We start from the raw sequence: 22,277 nt of genomic DNA, 5'->3' as shown, positions 1-22,277 counted from the left end.
GTCCACAAAGTAAACCAGAAACCTCCTTGTGGTGGTTCCCTTGACATCCCAGTAACTTTTGACCCCTGTGAATTCCCATCTTCATCTCTTGCTGGTTAACCGGTGGATTAGAGTCTCAAGAACTTTCAAATCAAGATCCTCAGATCTCAGCCTCCTGAGTAGCTAAGATTACAGACCTGACCACCAACACCCAATTCTAAGATTTTGAAGTCTTACTCACTGTTTTTCATCTCTGTAATCCCTGCCTTCCCCTCATCTTGTAGATCTCCAAGCCCAAATGAGAATGTGCTCAGAAATGTATGAAAGAAGAGATGGATGGATTGATGGTCAGATGGATGGTTGGATGGATAGATGGATGGATCAACGGATGGAGAGATAGACAGATGGATGTGTCTATTAAGCCAGTCAAGGGATTCTTACCTCTATTTGGGCCACTGTAGTTTCCTGCTGGCTGAGCAATGAGCATGCCACAGGGCCAATCAGCTCCAAATGAAGAGAGAGGATGGCCAGAGGAAATCTCCCTCAACCCCTCCTTCACCCTGACAGCCATCACCCTGAGGGATAAGAGAAGCCCTTGAGACCAATTCTTCCATCAGGAAGGAAAAGTCCTGGCGCAACATTTATATTCAAGAAATTAACATGTATAACCTAGCCAGAAAACTATGATATCTTTATAGCCCAGCACCAGGCAGTGCCATGTTGGTGAGTTCATATATTTTCTATTTAATTAAATACTCCTACATAGAACAAAGGCCACAGAGCAGGTACAGGGAGAAGGTGCAGCAGAAGGGAGTCAAGCATCAGGAAGGGGCCCTAGGGAATTTGGGGAGCAGAGGAGCTCCCTCCTTGAGGAAAGTTTAGCATTGCCTTACTCACCTTGTCCTGGGAAGCTGAGCTGTGTTCAGTCTGATGCTCTAGCCAGGGACCTGGGTCTACAGGGAGTAATACCTAGAAGCAGGGCAGTCAGAAGTGGGCCTTCAGCCTCACTTACTGAGGCAGCAAAGCCAGTGGTGGCATCTAGTGTCCATACCAGTAACTGGGAAGTCTCTGCCTCTAGTCCCTGCTACCTGGAGCTTTAAGCCTTACTAGGCTCTAAGACAGCTTGTGTCCTTCCTGTCCCAGAGTCCGTGTCTGCTGAGGCCAGAATCCTGATAATCACTGAAGTGCAGGAAGGGTTGGGGGCCATGACACTGGCAGACTTCTTGGTATCTTGGAATTGGAGGGTGGTTCCAGCCCACTTTTATATCTGAAGCAGTGGGGATCAATTTTACCATGCCCTACTACTTACCTCTACTATGACACCTGACACTTATCTTCTGCTACTGATTAAGCATTTGCCTCCATTATTTGCTTGTGAGTGTTAAGGGACAATCCATACTTCCTCGTGTGTGCCTCAGTTTCCCCACCTTTCAGAGAGGTTGGATACAAGGAATTTTTAAGTCTGCTAGCATGGATTGTTCTATTTAGCCAAGCAGTGGGTCCTGAAGCATGTTTTTGTGTGAGAGTATGATGGGGTTTAATACATGAGCAACTGAGGCCCAGAAAAAAAGAAAAACGAGTCACTCGAGGTTAGAGATAGAACTGTAAGTGCTGGTGAGGGAAAGGGTGTTCACTCTGGTGTGACTCCAAATTCTGCCACAAGCATTGAACCCCATTCTTTAAGTGGGTCCCAAATCTTCTGCATTTCAGCACTTATTCACATATCCATACCCACTAATATTTGGAGGCAGTGGGCAGAGATTTTAGCAAAGATTCCAGGTCTTACTAGATGTGTCTGAAATAATGGAGATTCTAGGCACCCTAGGTCAATTAAGGTGCTTGTTGGAAGCACAACTCCCCACCACCACGCCCATTCCATACTCACTGGCCCTCCAGGACCTAATGGTACATAATGCAACCCACGAAAAGGGTGAAAGATGGTTTCCAGGGCTTGAGACTCAGCAAGGTCTGTGCTAGTGACTCTCCATATCTCAAACTCACTGCCCACACCCTTGAAGAAGTATGGGGAGGAGAGGGGAAAGAAGCACTGGAGGCTCTGTGATCCTAACTATGCAGGAGGCTGAGGATCTGAGGATCACAGTTTGAAGCCAGCCTGGAGGAGAGTCTGTGAGATTCTTATCTCCAATTAGCCACCAAAAAGCAGGAAATGGGGGCATGGCTCAAGTGGTAGAGTGATAGCCTTCAGCAAAAAACTCAGACAGCTCCCAGGCCCTGCGTTCATGCCCTTGGGATTGGCAAATGTACCTGTGTCTGTGTCTGTGTCTGTGTGTGCATACACACGTGTGCACACACACATATACACACACACACACATACACACAGCTCTTTGTTTCTTTTCCTGTTCTTTTCCAAAAGGCAGAGAGCCCTAGCTCTCTCTCAAGGTAAGGACCTTGGGCCACAACATGCTATGGGGAGACATCTCTCCGAAGTATGTTACTAAGCCCTGGAAACAGAGTGAGCTTCCATCCCTGCCCAACTGCCTGATCTCCCATACTTCTGCTGTGCCTGGATAAGAAGCCTAGGGCTGCCTCTCAGCCATTCTCGGCACAGCCATCCACTGTGCTTTGAACTCTGTCAAGCACTCAGCCTCTGCTTTGGGGTTTGTCATCATATCTTACCCATAATTCAACCTGCTCCCTGGGCATAGGTCTGAGGAAGTGGAGTGTTCTGTCTCGTTCCAGCCAAATCCTGAAATGCATGCTGTGGGGCAGACCCCCTAGTGCCCAGAGCTTTGTAGTGGGGGAGCCTGGATGCCAGGCCTAGAGATCTTATGCTGCCATGGCGACACTGAGCTCTAGCCAGCTCTGGCCATCTTGTGATCGCCACTGCTCTGGCCTCTTCAGGTGTTGTGATACCACACTCTGCTCTGTTCTGGAGATGCATTGAGGTTGAGGAGCGTGGGTCTCTGAGTCCAGCACTCTGACCCTACCTATGGGACTCTTGCTTTTGAGGTCAAAATGCCCATAACACAGCCCCTGCCACAACCCACCTCACCCCACCACTGTGCTGTCTGAGTATTTCCCAAAACACTGCCTCCCAGAGCTCTGAGTAAGGCGCCTGCTTTCCTTCCCCTAGCCTCAGGCCTGCCACTGCCCTGGTGTCTAGTTGAATGTGGGTGATCACATAAGATGAGCTCTCTCCACTGGGGACCTTCATGCCCTTGGCTTTCTTTGAAGAGAAGATGGAATCCCTTATTGCGCAATTAAGCTCATGACTTCCAGCAAAATACCCTCAAAGCTTGGAGTTAGCCCCAGTCCAACTCTCTCACCACTCACACAAAACTCAGTGTGGCTACAGAGCTCCCCTCAGCTCTGGCCTGTGCCCATGTGATTCCTTGGACCTGAGGGTAGAGTGGGTGGGAGGGGAAAAGAAGGGAGGTGGCAGCTCCAGGCCCTGTAAGCAGGGCCTCCACGTACTCCAGGCAGGAGTGTCCAAATCAAGCTCTTCATGGGTCCTCCAGCCCCAAGTCCAAAGCTCTCTTCATCCATGCCCCCCTCCTGTCTCCTTCCCACTCTCTCTAAGCGTGGCTTCTTTTCCCAGATGTCTGGCTAGGAGAACACACATTCCCTGCTTGCAGTAAAATCTCACCACGACACAGTTGTGTTCTAGCCCCAACAGCCCAGAAAACAGCAGTGCAGAATGCCCAGCAGCACAAAGATGAGGTTTCAAGTTGGACCCCTGTGGTACATGCTTGTAATCCTAGCACAGGAGGCTGAGGTCCTGAGGATGGCTTTCAAGATCAGCCCAGTCAATAAAGTCCTTGAGACTATCTCCAAAATAACCAGCAAAAAGCAAAGCTGGAGACATGGCTCAATAGTAAAAAGTTCAACCCCCAGTGCCACAACTAACTAACTAATTAATAGTTTCATTCATTAAGAGCAACATTCATTGAGTCAGACAATGGCACTAAGAATGGAGAGGTGCCACAAGACTGTCTATCATATTAGGGGCTGAAGGGACGTTAGAAGGGATCTAATGCTCACATGTTGACTCATACTTGACCTGTTATATATTGTCACACTACTTAACGTGTGTATGTGTGTGTGTGTGTGTATGCGCACGTGTGCATGCATGCGCATGCATGTGTACCATTTCTGGGCTTGAACACAGAGCCTTTCCCTGAGCTTTACTGCTCAAGGCTAATGCTATACCACTTGAGCCACAGCTACACTTTCGGTGGTGATGGCTTCTTCTTCATCTTCCTCCTCCTCTTCCTCTTCTTCTCCTTCTCTTTCTCCTTCTCCTCCTCCTTCTCCTCCTCCCCCTCCTCCTCCTCCTTCTCCTCCTTCTTCTCCTCCTTTTCTTTTTGTAGTTAATTGGAGATGAGTCTCACAGACTTTCCTGCCCAGGCTGGCTTTGAACTGTGATCCTTAGATCTCAACCTCCTAAATAGGTAAGGTTACAGGTGTGAACCAATGTTGCCCAGCTTCTTTATTTATCTTTACAATGCTGGGGATGAACCCCAGGCCTCCTTTACCCCAGGCACTGAGCCATGCCATTATTTTTAGATCAGGTGTCACAGCCAGAGCAACGTAGGCAGCTGCATTTGAAGGCAAGGAGGAAACAGACAATGGTGGTGGGTGGGTTCTGAGGTCCAGTATCTCCAGTGGAGGAGCAGGGAAAGCCACATCATCTTTCCAAGTTCACTGGATTTAGGAGAACACTCCTGTGCAAAGCCCACGAATGTGTCTACAGTTGCCCCTCATAGGACCCTCTGCTGGTGCCCTGGTACCTTCTGCTCAAAGGGACCCACTTACTGTCAACACACCATGTTGTTTGTTGTCATCTGCCAAAGCCTGATGAGAAACACCATTGACAGTGGTCCTGTCCCCTCAAAGAATTCAGAAGCTTAAGGCAAAGTCAGAAGTAAAAAAAAAACAAAAGGAGGGAGGACACCCCACATCCAACCAGCTGCCATCCCAGGACATTCAGCCCTTAAGGCTGGCTGCATTTGCATGTTTTTTGCATAAATCTGCCCAATCTCTGTTATTCCCAGCATGCCTTGGAGTCAATGATTGCATTCAAGCAGCAACATGTGCCAGGAAGGGTCAGCAGCAGAGGCCTGGTCTCCTGAGCTTCCTGACAAAGTCGTATCCAAAGCCCCTTTCCTACCCTTCTAAAGCTCCCCACCCAATAAAAAAAGTCTGCCCTGGGCTTACCTGACCTGTCACTAAATTCATTTTAGGGGTTACTACCCACTGCTTTGGGTAGCTATCACCAGACATTCCATTGACAGGAGGAGGGGGGAGGGGAGACAAGATCTTGGCACATCTAATCCTCTAAGCAACCCTGGCTTAAGTAGATTAGAATTTTAGGTGTGGAGAAGATTTTGAGATTTCTAAAGCCAGATGTTCAGCATGACCTCACCTGTGTCAAGTGGAGGTCAGGGTCTGGCTAAGAGGTGGGCGGGGCTGAAGGTACCACCTTCCTCCACATCCTCATTCCTAAAGGCTTATGCAGAGCCCTCAGCTCCTCAGACTGACTGGGAGTTCCCCCTCCCACATTTCACTTCTGAGGAAATGGACTGTTGAAGCTCAGAAAACACCACCCTGAAGACTGGTGCTTTGACACAATGATCACCTTTGGAAGCGAGATCCTTTCAAGACCTAGTCAGCTTTCAGCGCCACCCCCTCCCCACCCTTCCCCCCACAAGCCCAGGGAGACTCCCTATGGAATTCTCTCCTCCAGCCAAGGAAAGTCAGAGACTAGAGAGAATGTTGGCCAAGCATGTAAGGATCTGGGTTTTTACCTAGGTGACAAAGTCGAACATGGATGGTAGGTCTTGTAATCACTTCTCTCCCTGGTCTTGGCAGGTGAGATGTGTGCCTTTCTTCAGCCTTTCGCCCTGGGCCATGGGCCAGATGTGGCCTGATGTGAACTCTGATTAAATGTGATGCCCTGGATCTGGGAACAGGCTCCAAAGCCTGAAGACAAATTGTGACCCCTAGGTGTTACTAGAAAGCCAGCTATTACTAATCCACCCCATCCTTATGTCCAGTATGAGAAGAATTCAGATAAGTTGATGTTAGGGAAATGAACCCCAAGATATGTATTAAAATGTTTTTTTCTTTCATGCGATTGCTTTTAACATATTTATAAGATGATTTCTTTGTTGCTTTGTATGTCCCTCCCCCACGGTATAACCCCTGTTTTCACTGTATTTGATGTTAGTATAATTTGTGGAGGGGAAGAGGAAAAACAAATCGTTTAAATAGGGATATAGGTGGACCCATTGCAACAAGAAGATGTACAAGTTGTTATGTCGAAAAACGAACTTTACAACTTTGGTGGGGAGGGGAGGGGGAAGGACCAGGTTGGGGGGTGGAAGGGGAGTATGGGAAAGGATGGGAAGGGGAAACAAAGGAGGAGGCAACAATGCTTGATAAGAAATGTACTTATTGGGCTGGGAACATGGTTCAGTGGTAGAGCGCTTGCCTTGCATGCAGGAGGCCCTGGGTTTGATTCCTCAGCACCACATAAGCATTTAAAAAAAAAAAAGCCAGAAGTGGTGCTGTGGTTCAAGTGGTAGAGTGCTAGCCTTGAGATCAAAAGCTGAGGGACAATGCCTAGGCCCAGTGTTCAGGCCCCACAACCAGACCCAAGAAGAAAGAAAGAAAGAAAGAAAGAAAGAAAGAAAGAAAGAAAGAAAGAAAGAAAGAAAGAAAGAAAGAAAGAAAGAAAGAAAGAAAGAAAGAAAGAAAGAAAGAAAGAAAGAAAGAAAGAAAGAAGGAAAGAAAGAAGGAAAGAAAGAAAGAAAGAAGGAAAGGAAGGAAAGAAGGAATGTACTCATTATCTTGCCCATGTAATTGTAACCCCTCTGTACAGTATTTTCACAATAAAAAAAAGAAGAAGAAGAATTCAGGCAAACATAATGAAATGGATAGGAAAGTGTATTAGAAAAGGAACACACTTTCTTTCTTTTTTTTTTCTGGTCCTGGGGCTTGAACTCAGAGCCTCAGCTCTGTCCATTAGCCTTTCTAGGCTCAAGGCTAACACTCTACCACTTGAGCCACAGCACCATTTCCAGCCTTTTCTGTTTATGTGGTACTGAATCGAACCCAGAGCTTCATGCATGGTAGACAAGCACTCTACTACTAAGCCACATTCCCAGCCTGGAATGCACTTCAATAGTCTGAAAGAAGATCCTATCTAAGGTGATCATGGCAATAACTTTTACCCACACACTCATTTTTGTTAAAGTGTAAGAGGCTTCGAGTATTAAGTCCTTCTCCAAGATAAGCCCACTAGGCAGTCAAGGGCCCCAAGGGTAAGGGAGGTTTTCTAAATTACATTTGATCTTTAGATCCTGGTTTACTGTCTTTGGGGGGGGGGGAGATCTTTTATGTTAGGAACCATTTGTTGACCCACTTAGGCTGGAATGAATCCTTAAGAGGATGGAGTACCCCTCCCCCAAAACCATCTTTATCTTGTGACCTTCTGTGACTTTGGAGGGTCTCCTGGGCTAAGCCGAATTACAATGCATTTTTCTCTCTCAGATCCTGTGAGCCTGTCCTCTGCTTTAGATTTGCTTTGCATCTCCCCATCACTCTTGGCTAGCTGCTGCCATTCACAGATAGACTTTAAACGCAGCTCAGACAATTCCACCTGCTTCCTGTTGCTTCTAGGCTTAGCCCAGCCTTGTATCTTCCCTTCCTCCACCCACAATGGCTATCAGGGAGAATGGCACTCACTTCTGAAAGGAGTGAGGCCATCTAGGCAACAAGAATGTGGGGTGGTCCTGGGCGCTGAGGCAGATGCATGGGCTGAGTACTGGGTCTATCCCTTGCTCAGCTGTGTACACCAGGCAGGTGACTTAACTATCTGTTGCCTCCATTTCCCTATGTGAAAACAGGCAAAGCCAAGTGCCAATGGCTCATGTCTAGAATCATAAGTACTCCAGAAACTGAGGTATGAGGATCACAGTTCAAAAAACAGTGAGAGATTAAGGCACAGATGGAGATCAAGTCTTAATAACAGCACAAAACAAACAAACAAACAAGGATATAAAAGCAAATTTCTCTACAGGATTAAATGAGCTAATACAATTCTAATACTTAATGCAAAGAATAGTACCCAGGATGTAGCAAGCCTCCCTTAAAAAAAAGTCAAGCAAATATAATCACTCTAAATCTTTCCTGGTTCCTACTTCCAGTGAGATCAAGCCTTTCTTTCCCTGCCTGCTTCCCCCTCCCCAGCCTCTCTCCTGTAGCATCTTTGAGGGCCCCTCAACCCATGCACAAGGTAGGGCTTGCTCCCAACTCCCACAGCAGTGGAAAAGTTGCCAACATTAAGATCCAGGTATTTTGAGGTGGCCTAAGGAGGACTCTCAGCTAGAAGAAAGTATATGAGTCAGCCAGCCACCCAAGCAGGCCAGGGCTAGGTTTCTTGATTCTTAGACCAGAAAACCCAGGGTACCCACTCACACCTGGGACAGAGAGGATGAGGAAGGGCTGATAGCCATTGCCCACTTGGGCTCTTTGCTCTGGGGCAGAGGAAAGTAGAACCAGCTCCCTGCAGATTTGTCCGGGGAAGTCCTCTTACAGGGAGGAGAAGAGCCTGCATGGGAGCATATTTCCTCAGGGAGCTGGCTTTTTCCACACTCTGACTTCCATTCTGATGGCCTGTGTTTTGTGAACACCTAATAAGTGCCAGGCACTTTCCTGGTAATGCCTCACATATTACAATCAGCAGGAACACACAATCCCATTTCTCAGTGGAGCAAACAGAGAAACAGCGCAAAACATGAATCCAAACTGACATCCACAGGGCTCTAAAGCCCATGTTTATTTAGGTTTTTTACCTTGTGGATGTTCCGGAGGCCAAGGTCCAGCCAATTTTCTTTTCTGGAGGCCCCTCTGTCCAATTGGCTGGGGCCCAGAGCCCTGGGCACTCAGCAGGTCCTGAACCCTTATCTCTTTTGTCTTTTCAAGCTGGGCCTAGGCTTCTTCCATGCTGGAGTCACCTGCAATGTCTAAAGGTGGTTTTAATGATGGCCCTCTTGTGTAGATGTCCATGAAGTCAGCCAGCATACCACCAAGCCAGTCTTGGTGCCTTCCCTGACAGTCCATTCACCTGCTCTCCAAATGAGCCACTTTCAGGTCAGGTTGATTCCTGTAGCTGCTCCTTTGCTAAGAGGCTAGGGACAGCTGGGAGACCTCCCTCAGCAGCACTGTGAATGTTCAGAACAGAATTGTTTCCCTCCATCCATTCTACATGCACAGCCCCCATGGGGCCACACATTCAGATGGCTCAGTTCTTGTATTAATAGGGTCACTGAAGAAGTGCAGGTCACTTCCCACAGAAGTCCTCCGCCTAGGAAGCAAGAGGTAGGGAGATCTGGGAGTTGGAGAGCCCCGTTTGAATCCCAGATCTGTCATTTCCTCCCTGCAGGGTAACAAGGTAATCACATCCTCTTCTAAACAGTGGAGCTGAGACATTCATTTTGCACAGTACGGGCTCAATAAACGTCACTTCCCTTCCCTCATCTCCCTCATCAAGAAGCAGAGAATTGGACAGCATAATCACACTGCTGGTCTTATCTCTGGCCTTACCGCTGCCCTTGACCTCAGAGTGTTTACAGATGAACCAGAGGCAGTTGACCAACAGCTTCATCCCACATGCTGGGCGGGGTCAGCTCACTCTGATCTCCAGTTCCCTAGCTGTACTGAAAGAGCTCCACACAACTCTCCTGGGGGTCTCAACAGCAGAGGGAGCAACACGGAGAGAGATGGCAGCTGAGGCCCTCAGTGACCAAAATTCCTGCCCCACCATCCCTGCCCAAGGCTGTGGAAAGTTGCCTGACAAGGATAGCACCTCCTACTCCATAACTGGTAAGTTAGTCTCCAAAAGGCTGGGAAGAAGCAAGGAGTAGGTGGCACATGGGACAAAGTGAGCTTCTCATGCCAACCCTTTTCCCACTAGTGATCCCCAACTTCCGGTGCCAACACCCTTCCAGATTCCAGTGGTTCTCTTCTCAGTAACTGCTGGCAGAAATCCCAGGGGGTGGGCCTCTTCCAACCCCTCATCCTAACTCTGTGTCAATAGCCTGAGAGGGTGACTTGGTCTAAAAGAAGGGGGATGGGCTATGATTGAGAGCACACCTTTCCCATTTATTTTGGCTTGTTCCAAATACAATCTGGCATAGCTTAGAATGAAAAGGTTTAGCAATGGGGCAAATAATAAACTAGATAGAAAAGTCATGGACTAAAGAAAAGTAAAAACTAAATATGTCCATATGGAGAATTACTGAATAATAAAAATAATATAATTAGGAACCTGGCTCTGAGTAACTTAATCATCATGATCAGAAGGCAAACACTTAAAAAAAAAGTCCACGGGCTGGGAAGGTGGCTCGGTGGTAGAGCGCTTGCCTTGCATGCCTGATGCCCTGGGTTCGATTCCTCAGCACCACAAAAGCAAAAAGAAAAAAGCCAGAAGTGGCACTGTGGCTCAAGTGGTAGGAGCGCTAGGCTTGAGCTAAAGAGCTGAGGGACAGTGCCCAGGCCCAGAGTTCAGGCCCCACGACCGGACCAAAAAAAAAAAAAAAAAGTCCACATTGTGTCTTATAATTTTTTTTTCTTGAAGCTTTGAGAATAGGCAGGGTGTTATGAAAGATAAGTCCTTATTTATAAGAAACTGGGAAGCAGACTAAATAGGATTATGCAGCTCATTAGGGCCTTTGACAACACACTAGTGTCATACAAGGAGTGTGTCACCCAAACACAGACTCCTATTGATTTTCCCTGACCCAGGTATGCAAGGAATTGTCCATTTCTACAATTGTACTGTCAAAGGAGTTTTCAGTCTCTTAAATTTTGTCTGTACCAGGGCTTATTTTTACTTGTACTGGCACTCTACCACTTGAGCCATGCCTCTAGGCCTGCTTATTACTGTTTATTTTGTAGATAGAATCTGCCTGGGCTGGCTTTGAATTCTGAGCTTCCAGATCTCAGCCTCTGGAGTAGTTAGAATTACAAACTGTGAGCCAGCAGTGTCTAGGTGCCATTTCAATCTTTCCCATGGGGTCTTGTGGAAATGCAGTTCAAATTCAGGAGCCCTGGGGTGGGCCTTTCTGTGCAATTCTGAAACCCCCCACTAGGCATCATTGTGAAAGACCCTAGTCCCCTAGGATACTTTCGTCAACGGGAGGGCGCCCCAGAAAACTCAGACTCCAGGCCGGGAGATGCAATAAGCAAGAGGAGTTTATTTGACGTTTGCGCAAACGGACTCCCTGCCCCAGGTGGTCAGGGAGCCCCGAGCAGCGGTTACAAGCCTTTTTAAAGGCAAAAACCACAAGATTAATGCATAACACAAAGCATCCCATGATTGGTCCATTTAAAGGTCATCATATACACCAACAATCACTTTGCCACGCGGGAAATTTTGTAACACTCTTTGTAAAATGATTGGCGCGGGGGACTCAAGGAGGGTGGTTACTTTGGACAATAAGGGTTAGGGGAGTTCACATAGTTACAGACTTGTGATTGGTTGACATTTGGCCCAGTTTGTGGTCTGGCCAGGTGGTCATTGTCAAGGTTTGTCCCAGGGATGGCTTAATTAATCTGGAACTGAAGAACATGTACTATCTATAACCGCTGTCCTTGTCCTGGGTGGGCTGATATCCGGACATCTGGGCCGGCCAATACTTGAGTCACTGCCCAATTTTATCTCCCAGGGAAAGGGGGTCTGAATGCAAGCATATTTACAGAAGCAAAGTCAGCAGTTAGCAAGTTAATAATGGTAATGGTGAAGTGAGGTTCCTAATTTTTAACCCTTCAATTGCATCCTGCTGGAAACTTCAAGGGTCTGAGGCCCAGCCTTCTATAAGTGAGTCTCTCCCCAACGGTCCCTAACAGGAAAGTCAATGCTGTGTCTACACAGATACAGATACTGTGTCTACACAGTGCCAGTATGGCTCACACACCTTCCCTTGTTGCAGTGAAAATCTAAGACCTTTAATTACACATACAAGTTTTGTGTTTCATTTTATTTTGTTTTTGTCAGTCGTGGGACTTGAACTCTGGGCCTGGGCACTGTTCCTAAGCTATTTAGCTCAAGGCTAGCACTCTACCACCTGAGCCATTAAGCCACTTCCAGTTTTCTGGTGATTAATTGGAGATAAGAGTCTCACAGACTTTGTTGCCCCGGCTGACTTTGAACCATGATTCTCAGATCTCATCAGCCTCCTGAGTAGCTAGGATTACAGGCATGAGCCACCAGCGCCAGGCCACAGTCAAGTTTATTAAGTACCTTGTTTGTATCAGGAAGTTCCCTTAGAAAAATGGGAGGTTCTCCTCCTCTCCCCTCCATCTTCTCCCATCCCCCCTTCCCCCACCACTTTCCTACAGAACCTTCTCCACACTGTTAGCTGCCACAGTTAATCTCCCTGTGGACACACAATCTTTATTATTCTGAGCTCAGATTGCTTTTCCTCTCTGGAGAGCTCAAATTTTAATAGAGAGCTGGAAAGAGGCAACCTTATACCACAGCAAGGTACAAAACTCCAGTGCAGGGAGATTGTTTTTTGGTGGGGGGGGGGTATTCCCAGTACCTTATAAACCACATGTTACAATGCCGCACAATATACAATATGTACAGTATAGGATAGCACATCACGATAACTCCCCGTGGAAGGCACACCCAGCCTCTACCTTTAGCTCTGGATGTGGCCCATATGGCCTTACCCATCTGTCATCATCAGGATAACAATGATTCCTCATTTCTCAGGATCTTCTGTCCCCTAAGTGCAGCCCCTCTTTCTCCTACAGAAGGGAATAGCTTCCTGTACCCTAAAAGCTTAGGTTCCTCTTGTGGCATCCCTGAGCAGAAATACCTTTCCTGAGCCACAGCTTACCCTGTCTGGCCAGAATAGGATGTGATCCAGGTGGCCTGGCTCCTGGCCAGGGCTGTTAGAGAGCATCTGGACCCAAGGCTTCCTGCAGCCATCTCTTTTTAACAGTCAATTAGGTATTTATTTTGTGAAATCGATGTGCTTTGTCCCAGCCTTTTATAAATGTGGGATTGCTCCAAGAAGCTGAACCTGAACAATATCCCATTCTTCCTTGGTCTAACTAGACAATGTCTCCAGTTTCTTGACCTGGATAGTCTTGTCCTTTTAGCTAAGGGGCTAGCTAGCCTTGTCCTCAAGGAAAATCACTACTACTCCACATACAGATACTCAGAAACTGTAGGCGCAATAAATGTATACATGATTTATGCATGTGGCCCACAGCAGTAGGTACCCACTGAAGGAGATCAGAGTGACCAGGAACCCTCGCAGAAGTTCCTCAGAGATACTGAAGGACAGAAGGGAGGGTGAGAATGGGAATGTGTTCATTCAGCAAATGTTTTCTGAGTACCTACTATGGCCATGCACTGCATTAAACACAAAAATACCAGAGTGGGTAAAACAGATACTGTCACCCTAAAGGAGCTCATGTTTCTTAAGGGGAGAGTTAGTAAACAACACAGAATGATGTAGAAGAAAACAAAAGTGAGCAGGGCCAGGAATGAGGGAATGATAAGGGTTTGTCTCTTGACAATGATGTTTTGTGTGTGTGCTATTCCTGGGGTTTGAACTCAAGGACTGGGTACTGTCCTTGAGTTTCTTTTGCTCAAGGCTAGCACTCTACCACTTGAGCCACAGCTCTATTTTTGGCTTTTTTAGTAGTTCATTGGAGATAAGATTCTCATGCCTGTACTGGCTTCATACCACGACCCTCAGATCCTAGCTATTCAGACTTTCTGAGTAGCTAGGATTACAGGTGTGAGCCACCAACACTCAGCTAGACAATAATATTTTGACAAAGGCTTGAAGGAGGATGGATAGGGCCCTAGGGTCTAAGCAAAGAGGACAGCAAAGGAATGGCCCTGTTGAAGGCCTGTTTAGGTATCCTGCCCCATCAATCCAAGGGAAGGAAAGAAGGCCAGTGGGCAGAATAGAGTATGAGCAGAGAGGGGAGGATGAGGTAGAGAGTTAATCATGTCTGACCTTGCTGTGTGGCCATTCCAAGGACTTGGCTTCTGCTAAGAAATCTGGGACGTCAGCTCAGAATCCAACCTCAAGGGCGGTTCTAATTGCTGTCCCTGGACTGGCTTAAGATCTCAACATCTGGTCTACAGAAGGTGCTCAGCAAACCTAGAGCAAAAGTCTCATCTGCTCTGGGGAGTCAGGCCTACAAACTTTAGGAGACATTTGTTGAGTATTCACCCACTCCAGATCCTGTGCCAGCTCACACTCCAGGCATACCCAGTCAAGGGGGAGGTAGATAGAAAAATAAATGACGTGGAGCTGCTATGTCCATTAAGGAATCTGTCCCAGCAGAGATTTGTTGGCCTATCTCCCTAAGCCCTTCAGGCTTCTCCATTTCCCTTAAAAGGTTCATGTTCCCTTTAAGACAGTCTTCTTTTCTCTATTTTATTTTTATATTTATTAATTTTTCCTTCCTTCCTGTGTTTCTTTTTTTCTATGTCAGTACACTGAGGCTTGAACTCAGGACCTGGATGCTGTCCACTAGCATTTTCACTCAAGGCTAGCATACTGCCACTTGAGCCACAGCTCCACACCTGGCTTTCTGGTGGTTAATTAGAGATAAAATCTCGCCAACCTCCATTCCCAGGCTGGCTTTGAACTGTAATCCTTATATCTCAGCTTCCTTAATAGCTAGGCATATGATCCCATTCCTGGCTATGATAGTCATTTCTGTCAATCTAGCCTCCTTCAGACAACCCCCACATATGAGGAGCCCTACAAAGAAATCCACCATGATCATGGGACATTAGGTGGATCCAAGAAGCCTTCCAACATTATTTCCCCTCCTCCACCAGGACTTCCATTTCCCAAGCTCTAGCTGCATGTACCACTCACTGGAGTTGTAAGTAGGATGATAAGAGATCTCCATCAGGCCAACAGACATTTAAAGACCAGCTACTGTGCTCAGATCCAGCCCTGGGGAGCATTGACATGAATGGATAAAGGACTTAAGAGCTGCCTTTAGAGTGCAGAGAGTGTTGGTGCTGGTCAAGGTGGGGCAGGAGGCTCCTTGAAGGAGACCAGAGGGAACCTGGGACTTGGCAGGGTAGAGAGCTGGGACAGGAATACGTGACAAGAGGAGGAAGCCTGTGGTAGGTAAGGCTCTCATAGGAAGAAGTCTCACAGGTTGTGTGAGGGCAGAACTCTGACTCCCCAGCCATCTCATTTTGTAGGCCCATTCCTGAAGCCATGTCCTACCTCTGACCTTCTAGCCCTTATCTCCCTGATACAGTTGGGATTCCTAGAAGCAAGTCTTCTCTGAATTTTTTTTTTTTTTGTATTGTGGATTAGACCTAGGGCTTGGTTCATGCTAGGCAAGTGCTATGCCAATTGAGCTATGCTCTCAGCCCTTGTTGTTTTTGAGAGTGTCTCCTCATTACCTTTGCCCAGTCTGGCCTTGAACTTATGATTCTCCAGCTCTTGAGTAGCTGGAATTATGTATGTTCACTACACTGGCCCTCTTCAACTTCTTAAGAGTGACTTGAAACTAGATGTATGCCTGCAAAACCAGCACTCAGGAGACTGAGGCAGGGAAGATTATGAGTTTAAGGCCAGTCTACGCACCATAGGAAGACCTCATCTAAAACAAATTTTTAAAAGAGTAATTTGGAGCCATTTATCAGGGGCTGATGGGATATTCTAGAAAGAGTTGAAGGGGCTAGGAAATCCCCACTCAATTTCTCGGAAGCTGGGTGAAGTACCTCTATTTCCTCACTTGTTTGGGGAGGGGAGTAGTTGTCAGAAGCAGGTGGTGACTATATCCAGTGACATCCTGAGTCCCAGCTCCCTGCTTATGAAACCCTGACAGTCCCAGGGTAGGGACACCTTGTCAGGATGGTATGGTAAACATAAGGCCCAGGCCTTGAAACTGCAGACTCCAAGAAATAGTCAAAGATCTGCCCTAAGAGACAAGGGATAGGCATGCCATAGGACCACACAGGCCTGGATAAAACTGGCAGAAAAAGGAGAGGCCCCTCTGTCCCACACTTCCATTAGGAGGAGGTAAAGACCCCCCTCCCTCCCTTATTCTGCATTCCCTACATCTTGGCTTTGGTATACCTCTTCTACAGTCTTAACCTACCAGTGGACCAGCCATTATGACCTCGATTATAAAGGAGTTGAGAAGGAGGTATCAGAAGTCACTCTGTCCTCCATACCCAGTTGCCCCGTTAACAGACTGTCAGGAGTTCTTGTTCACTTTGTGCAAATCCCCTAGCTAGTCCTGAACTTCCAGCCAGGAGCGGAGGGAGGAGAGTCGTTGGTGGCTTCCTCAGATGCAGGGCGGGGCAGAGACCCAGGACCCTGCAGCTTGGCGATTGCAGCCTGGGGTAAGTTGGCCGAGTCGGATAAGCGGTGGCGGCGGGTTGGCTGGTGGCCACCTCCCTGACAGGCCTGCCAGCGCGGGGCTGGGCAGGGGGCGGAGCTAGCCGGCGGGCGCGGCCGGGGCGGAGCGAGGCGGTGGGTGGGGATTGGGTCACGACGGGAGGCGGAGCCTGTGGTGGGCGGGGCGCGTGCGGGGCGGAGCCTGGAGCCGAGCCACCGCCTCCGGGGCGGGGCGGGGCGGGGCGGGGCGGGGCCGGGGAGGGTGGGGGGAACCTGCAGCCGGCGTCGCACCTCGGAGCGGCGGGCCGCTGAGGTGAGTGACTCCTCCCCGGGCCCCGCGGGGCAGTGGGCTGCCTCGGGTCCCCGGGGCTCCCGCCCGGCTGCACCTAGAGTGTTCACTACCCGTCCGGCGAGCTCAGACCCCTAGAACCGTGCTCCGGGTGGCAGAGGAGCTGGGTCCTGGTGCCCCACCCCGTGTGCAGGGCCGGGCGGGGTGCGGGGAGCGGGAACAGGGGTCCGGACCCTGGGGTGCAGCTGTGGACGCGGCTGGCGGCAGTCCCGCGCACCCCGCGCCTCCCCAGCGGGTCCCCGGGCTGAGCGGGCGGGACCTTCCGCCCCACGCCTCCCGCGCCGCGGCGGGGGCGCCGACCTTGTACCTCGGAGGCCGGGCTGCCGGGACTCGCCTCTGCACTCCGAGTCCTAGTCTGTAAAGTTCCCCCTCCTGCCCGTTTCCCAGAAATTGGGTAGCCGTCTGCCCGGAAAAGTGTGGTTAGAACTTTGGTCCCTGGTTAGATGAATGAGAGGGTTGCATTCGGCGTTTTGGATGTCCCGAGACACGGTTCGCGATGGGTGGAGGAGGTTGGGAGGTGAGGGGGAGGTTTTGTTGGAGATGTGACCTGGGGAGCCGAGAGGCCTCCCAGAGTCGGAGGTCACCAGTATATCTCCTGCAAAAGGGGCGGGTGTTAAGTAAATGCCCCCCAGGGAGGTATTTCTGCCCTTCGGAGTGCAGCCATGATGTAATTAATAGCAAATACTTATTGCGAATTTATGTGTGCCACGCCCCTTGCTAAGGGCTGGGTGCACTACATTCCAGCTAATCCTCACAGCAGGAAGGCAGCATTATTGCCTCTTGTTCCAGATGGAGATGCTGAGCCCCAGAGAGCATGGGTATTTTGCAAGTGGCCAGTAGCAAGTTGCAGAAGTAGAATTCCAACCCAGTCTTCTGACTTGGACACCGTAGATGAGCCTACTATTAGGAGAGACAGGTCGTTATTATCCTCAGAGGATGGAATTAGAATGCCCACAAGACCCAAGGGTCTCACCAGGGTGGCCCCCTCAATCACATTCAAGGCCCCCCTGCCTCCTTGCCTCTCTCCCTCTTCTTCCCCCTCTCCAATACTAGGACTTGAACTCAGGCCTCATGCTCTTGCTGAGTCAAAGGTGACCCATGCCACCACTTCCAGCTTTTTGCTGGCTAATTGGAAATAAGAGTTTCTTGGATTTGTATGCTTCAAACTGAAATCCTCAGATCTCGACCTCCTGAGTAGCTAGGATTAGAGGTTCTCTTAAAATGTACATGGCTATGTCCTGCTAGCAATTGACCCAATCAGCTAGAAGCATCTGGAGGTCCCAGACTGTTTTATTCATCTCTGTCACCAGTGGCTGCAAATGCCTAATTAGTGTGTGATAGATGGATGTCAGAATAGGCATAGTGGGGTAGATGGTGTCACTGGGCAGAGATAGGGGAAGGGGAAGGCTTCTTGGGGAAGCTCTTTGAATGGTACATACGCCCCAGCCAGGCAATCTGGGATGAAGATATGGTTATATTAGCCTCAGAGCCAGCAGTGAGAAACTTAGGCTGGGCCACCTGGTCACCTGAAGATTGAACAGCCTGCCCCAAACCTGTTGAGGTCTCCAGGACCCAGTCAGGTCACCTGTACCCACAGATATTCCTTTTGCAGAAAGGAGAAATCAAATATATTTCTATCTCCTTTCCTCCTTAGACAGGCTCTTCCTTTCTAGGACTTAGAGACCTGTGTACTGGGCAGGGCCTCAAGGCAGGTTAAAAAGTGAGAGTGTGAAAGTTCTTGACCAAAGTCCAAATCGCACACCTGAGCACTGGGTGCCGTGAAGGCTGGTGATGTTTGATGGAGGAGAGCCTGGCTTTGGAGTTAGGTGCAGCAGAGTCCTCAGATTTCTTATATATTTCTTCATCTGGATACTTTGCCTAGGGCTTCAGACATGGTATCTTCATAAAGCAGAGGCAGTGGTGCCTGCCTGGCAGTGAGAAACACTAAGTTGTATGAGTACATTGAATAGCTCTTGCTCTTTAGGGATTTGAGTGTCAATCGAATGGGACCTTCCAGGTTCATTGCCCTTCTGAGCTCTAAGAATGCCGTAAAGACGGTTAGGGAGGCCCAGAGTGTAGCTTTCAAGTTCTCTGTGGCAGAGCTGACCTCACTTCCAGGCCCCAGGATAACTGATCAATGTTTTGGCCCATACTGCTAGCCTGGGAGAAGACTTACCTACTTCCTTTTCCATGCAACCTGTAACTGGAAACCTGTTCAGGTTGGGATGAGAGTCCAGGAATAGACATTCAGGAAATGGCTTCTCCTGCCTTGTAGCTGAGGCTGTCTCTACCCCTTCCTGCCCTCTATCCATCTGCAGTGGCTAGGATTTCTTGGGCTAAGTGGGCAGGAGCTGAGTTCAGCCCTCCATAAAATTACTTTCTAGCATCTGGACCAGGAATGGGCCTGTGGATTTAAAAGAAAACTTGTCAGTTTAAGTAGTTGTTTTAAAACCTAAGGCCAACTTCCTTTTTTTTTTTGTGCTGGTTCTGGGACTTGAACTCAGAGCCTTATTCTCCTCCTTAGCTTTTTCACACAAAATTGGTGACCTACCACTCTAGAATGCTTTCACTTACTTACCTTTTCTCTTTCCTGAAAGGACAAGTGCTCTTTTTACTTTCTTTCTTTCTTTTTTTTTTGGGTCCGGTTGTGGGGCCTGAACTCTGGGCCTGGGCACTGTCCCTCAGCTCTTTAGCTCAAGGCTAGCGCTCTACCACTTAAGCCACAGCACCACTTCCAGCTTTTTGCTTATGTAGTGCTAAGGAATCGAACCCAGGGCCTCAGGCATGCAAGGCAAGCGCTCTACCACTGAGTCACCTTCCCAGCCCTAAGTGCTCTTTTTTCTATTGCTACCCTTCTCTGCCAACTCCATTCCTCTCTAAACTTGGAGAGTGGAAGGCAAGTATAGGGTATGCACCTTGGGTGGTATCCAAACATTCTTCAGCTGCTCAGGTCTCACAGCCTCCCATCTGCCCCCTGAAGAGACCAAACTCCCTGTCCAGATTGCTTCCCAAAGATCCCACGTCTCTGCATTCTCCAGCTTGTCAGCCCCTCCTGTGGTTGGCCTGCTTGTTTTAAACCACACACCCACATCTGAGATGACAGTCCTCATCCCTGACCAATCCACCTCCCTGAAGCTAGGCCCTAGGCCAAGCACAGTTGTATACATGAGCTCATTTGTGCTTTGGGACTGTTTGGAGACGATCATGTTATTTTTCCCAACACATAACTGTTCCAAGGACAGAAGAGACTCTTGTTTTAACCTCAAATCTGAGACTCCTAGCTACCGCCAATATTCTGCTTATCATATATTTATTCAACAAGTGTTTACTGAGTACTAATTTGGGCTAGCTACTCTAAAACCAGTTGACTAACACATGTAGCAGGATGAGTGTCACATCTATCATTTGTTTTTATTTATTTATTTGTTTGCATGCCATAGTGGGGCTTGAACTCAAAGCCTCATGCTCTCCCTTGGCTTTTTGCTCAAGCTTGGTGCCCTATCACTTGACCCACACCTCCATTTCTGGGGGGGGGGGGGGTTGCTAGTTATTTAGAGATAAGAGTCTCATGGACTTTTCTGCCTGGGCTGACTTTGAACTCAGATCCTCAGATATCAGCCTCCTGAGTTGCTAGGACCACAGGTGTGACCACAGGTGTGCAGCCCCTGGCTGCAGCCACTCCCATTCTCTAAATTTCTGAATAAAAGAGTAAGGAAATGGCCTCAGCTAGGCCCAGGGCCCACAGCTACTGTGCATCAGGATTCAAAACCAGAGTTACTGCCTCCCTGCCCCCACGTTAGAGGCATTGGCCACTGTGCTGGAGCAAGGCGGGCAGACATTGGTGACTGCTAGTGAATCATAATCTCCTGCCCTTTACTCACCTCAGGCTTTGAGCCTGTTAGCCAAGTGCTCTACCACCACACTGCACTCCAGCCCCAAAGAGCCCATTTTTAAACCTTTTCAGCTATCAGATTAGGAGATTAAGATGTAAAATCTGTGTATAGTTCCAGAGGATAAAACTTGCCTGTGATTCAACTGTAAAGGAATGTGGGGATTGGCAGGCTTTACCAGGACCTTGGTTCACAGTCAGACCTCTCTCATCACTCTAGCTTTCTGGTAATTGTGGTGTTTTAGTCTGGCTATAGGGGCAGTAGGTTTGTGATTTTCATGATGGGTTTTCAAGGGTGACAGGACACCCACAGTTGGAGTGAGAGCCTATGTGAAGATAAACACACTTGGTAAGAAGATAGAGTGTAAATTGGCCCAGAACTGGACTTTAGTGTGTTTGTTGTGTGTTGAGTGTGTTGGGGGAGTTGGCCTGCATTGGGCTTATTAGCCTAGATTGGACTCAGTGAGGTTGCTGTCCAGTCAGCTCTAGTGTGGATATGAGGCCTGAGACGCTTTGGAAGGTGGGACAAGGCCCAAGGCTTCAGTATCTAGTTCTTGGAGATGGCTTATATTGGCCAGATCTAGAAAGGAAGGAAGCCTTGGATCCAGCACCCAAGGGCTGTGATGGAGGCTGGGTGGCCCACCATCCTGGAAGGCCCTGCCCCCAGGAATCCTGGATCTGTGGGTAGAGATGGAGAGCACAACTCCAGGCTCTTAGAAATTTATCCAGGCCAAATAGGATTACATGAAACTACAGAGCTTCTGCATGGAAAAGGACATAGCTAGAAAGATCAATAGAAAGCCCATGGATTGGGAGAAGATCTTCACTAGCTATACAATAGACAAGGGTCTCATATCTAAAATATACTTAGAACTCCAAAAATTAATTCCCCCAACAATAAATCCTCAAAGAAACAACTGCCCAATAAATAAGTGGGCTAAAGACTTAAAGAGAAACTTCTCTGAAGAGGAAATAAGAATGACCAATAGACACATGAAGAAATGCTCAACTTCTCTAGCCATAAAAAGAATGCAAATCAAAACAACATTTAGATTCCACCTCACCCCATTTAGAATATCTATAATCAAGAAATCTAATAACAGATGCTGGAGGGGATGTGGCCAGAAGGGAACCCTACTGCATTCTTGGTGGGAGTGTAAATTTGTTCAACCACTTTGGAAAGCAGTATGGAGGTTCCTCAAAAGACTCCACATAGAGCTTCCCTTTGACCCAGCAATCCCACTTTTAGGCATTTACCCAAATGATCACAAACAAGGGTATACTAAATCAACCAGCACAACTATGTTTATTGCAGCATTATTTACCATAGCTAAGACATGGAACTAACCCAGATGGCTCCTCAGTAGGTGAATGGATCAAGAAAATGTGATATATATATATATATATATATATATATATATGGAATTCTATGCCTATATATATATATATATATATGTGTGTGTGTGTGTATATATATATATATATATATATATATATATATATATATATATATGAAATTCTATGCCTCCATCAGAAAGAATGACATTGCCCCATTTGTTAGGAAATGGAAAGACTTAGAAAAAATTATATTAAGTGAAGCAAGCCAGGCTAAAGAAACATAGGTCCCATGATTTCCCTTATTTGCAACAACTAGTATATGACTAGGACAAGCAGAAAAAGTCAAA

General features: G+C 47.9%; 1 protein-coding gene across 2 annotated transcripts in view; it reads left to right on the top strand.

The window, feature by feature from the left end:
* The first annotated feature begins 9,676 nt into the window (after window positions 1-9,676).
* Steap3 (STEAP3 metalloreductase) overlaps window positions 9,677-22,277 on the top strand; it is a 50,867-nt gene continuing 38,266 nt past the window's right edge. Inside the window, exon 1 of one of the 2 annotated variants that reach the window (XM_042685247.1) lies at window positions 9,677-9,830. In XM_042685247.1, the coding sequence (XP_042541181.1) occupies window positions 9,728-9,830 (103 nt within the window). In that variant the 5' untranslated portion in view covers window positions 9,677-9,727. Of the gene's footprint in view, window positions 9,831-16,622; window positions 16,668-22,277 lie in introns of those variants that run through there. The other variant, XM_042685248.1, reaches the window with a different exon arrangement.

The sequence above is a fragment of the Dipodomys spectabilis genome, unplaced genomic scaffold, assembly GCF_019054845.1.
Source record: "Dipodomys spectabilis isolate Male_0828 unplaced genomic scaffold, ASM1905484v1 ptg000094l, whole genome shotgun sequence".
NCBI classification, from domain to species: Eukaryota; Metazoa; Chordata; class Mammalia; order Rodentia; family Heteromyidae; genus Dipodomys; species Dipodomys spectabilis.
Note: the sequence above shows the minus strand (reverse complement) of the source record. Positions and strands in the feature narration are given on the sequence as shown.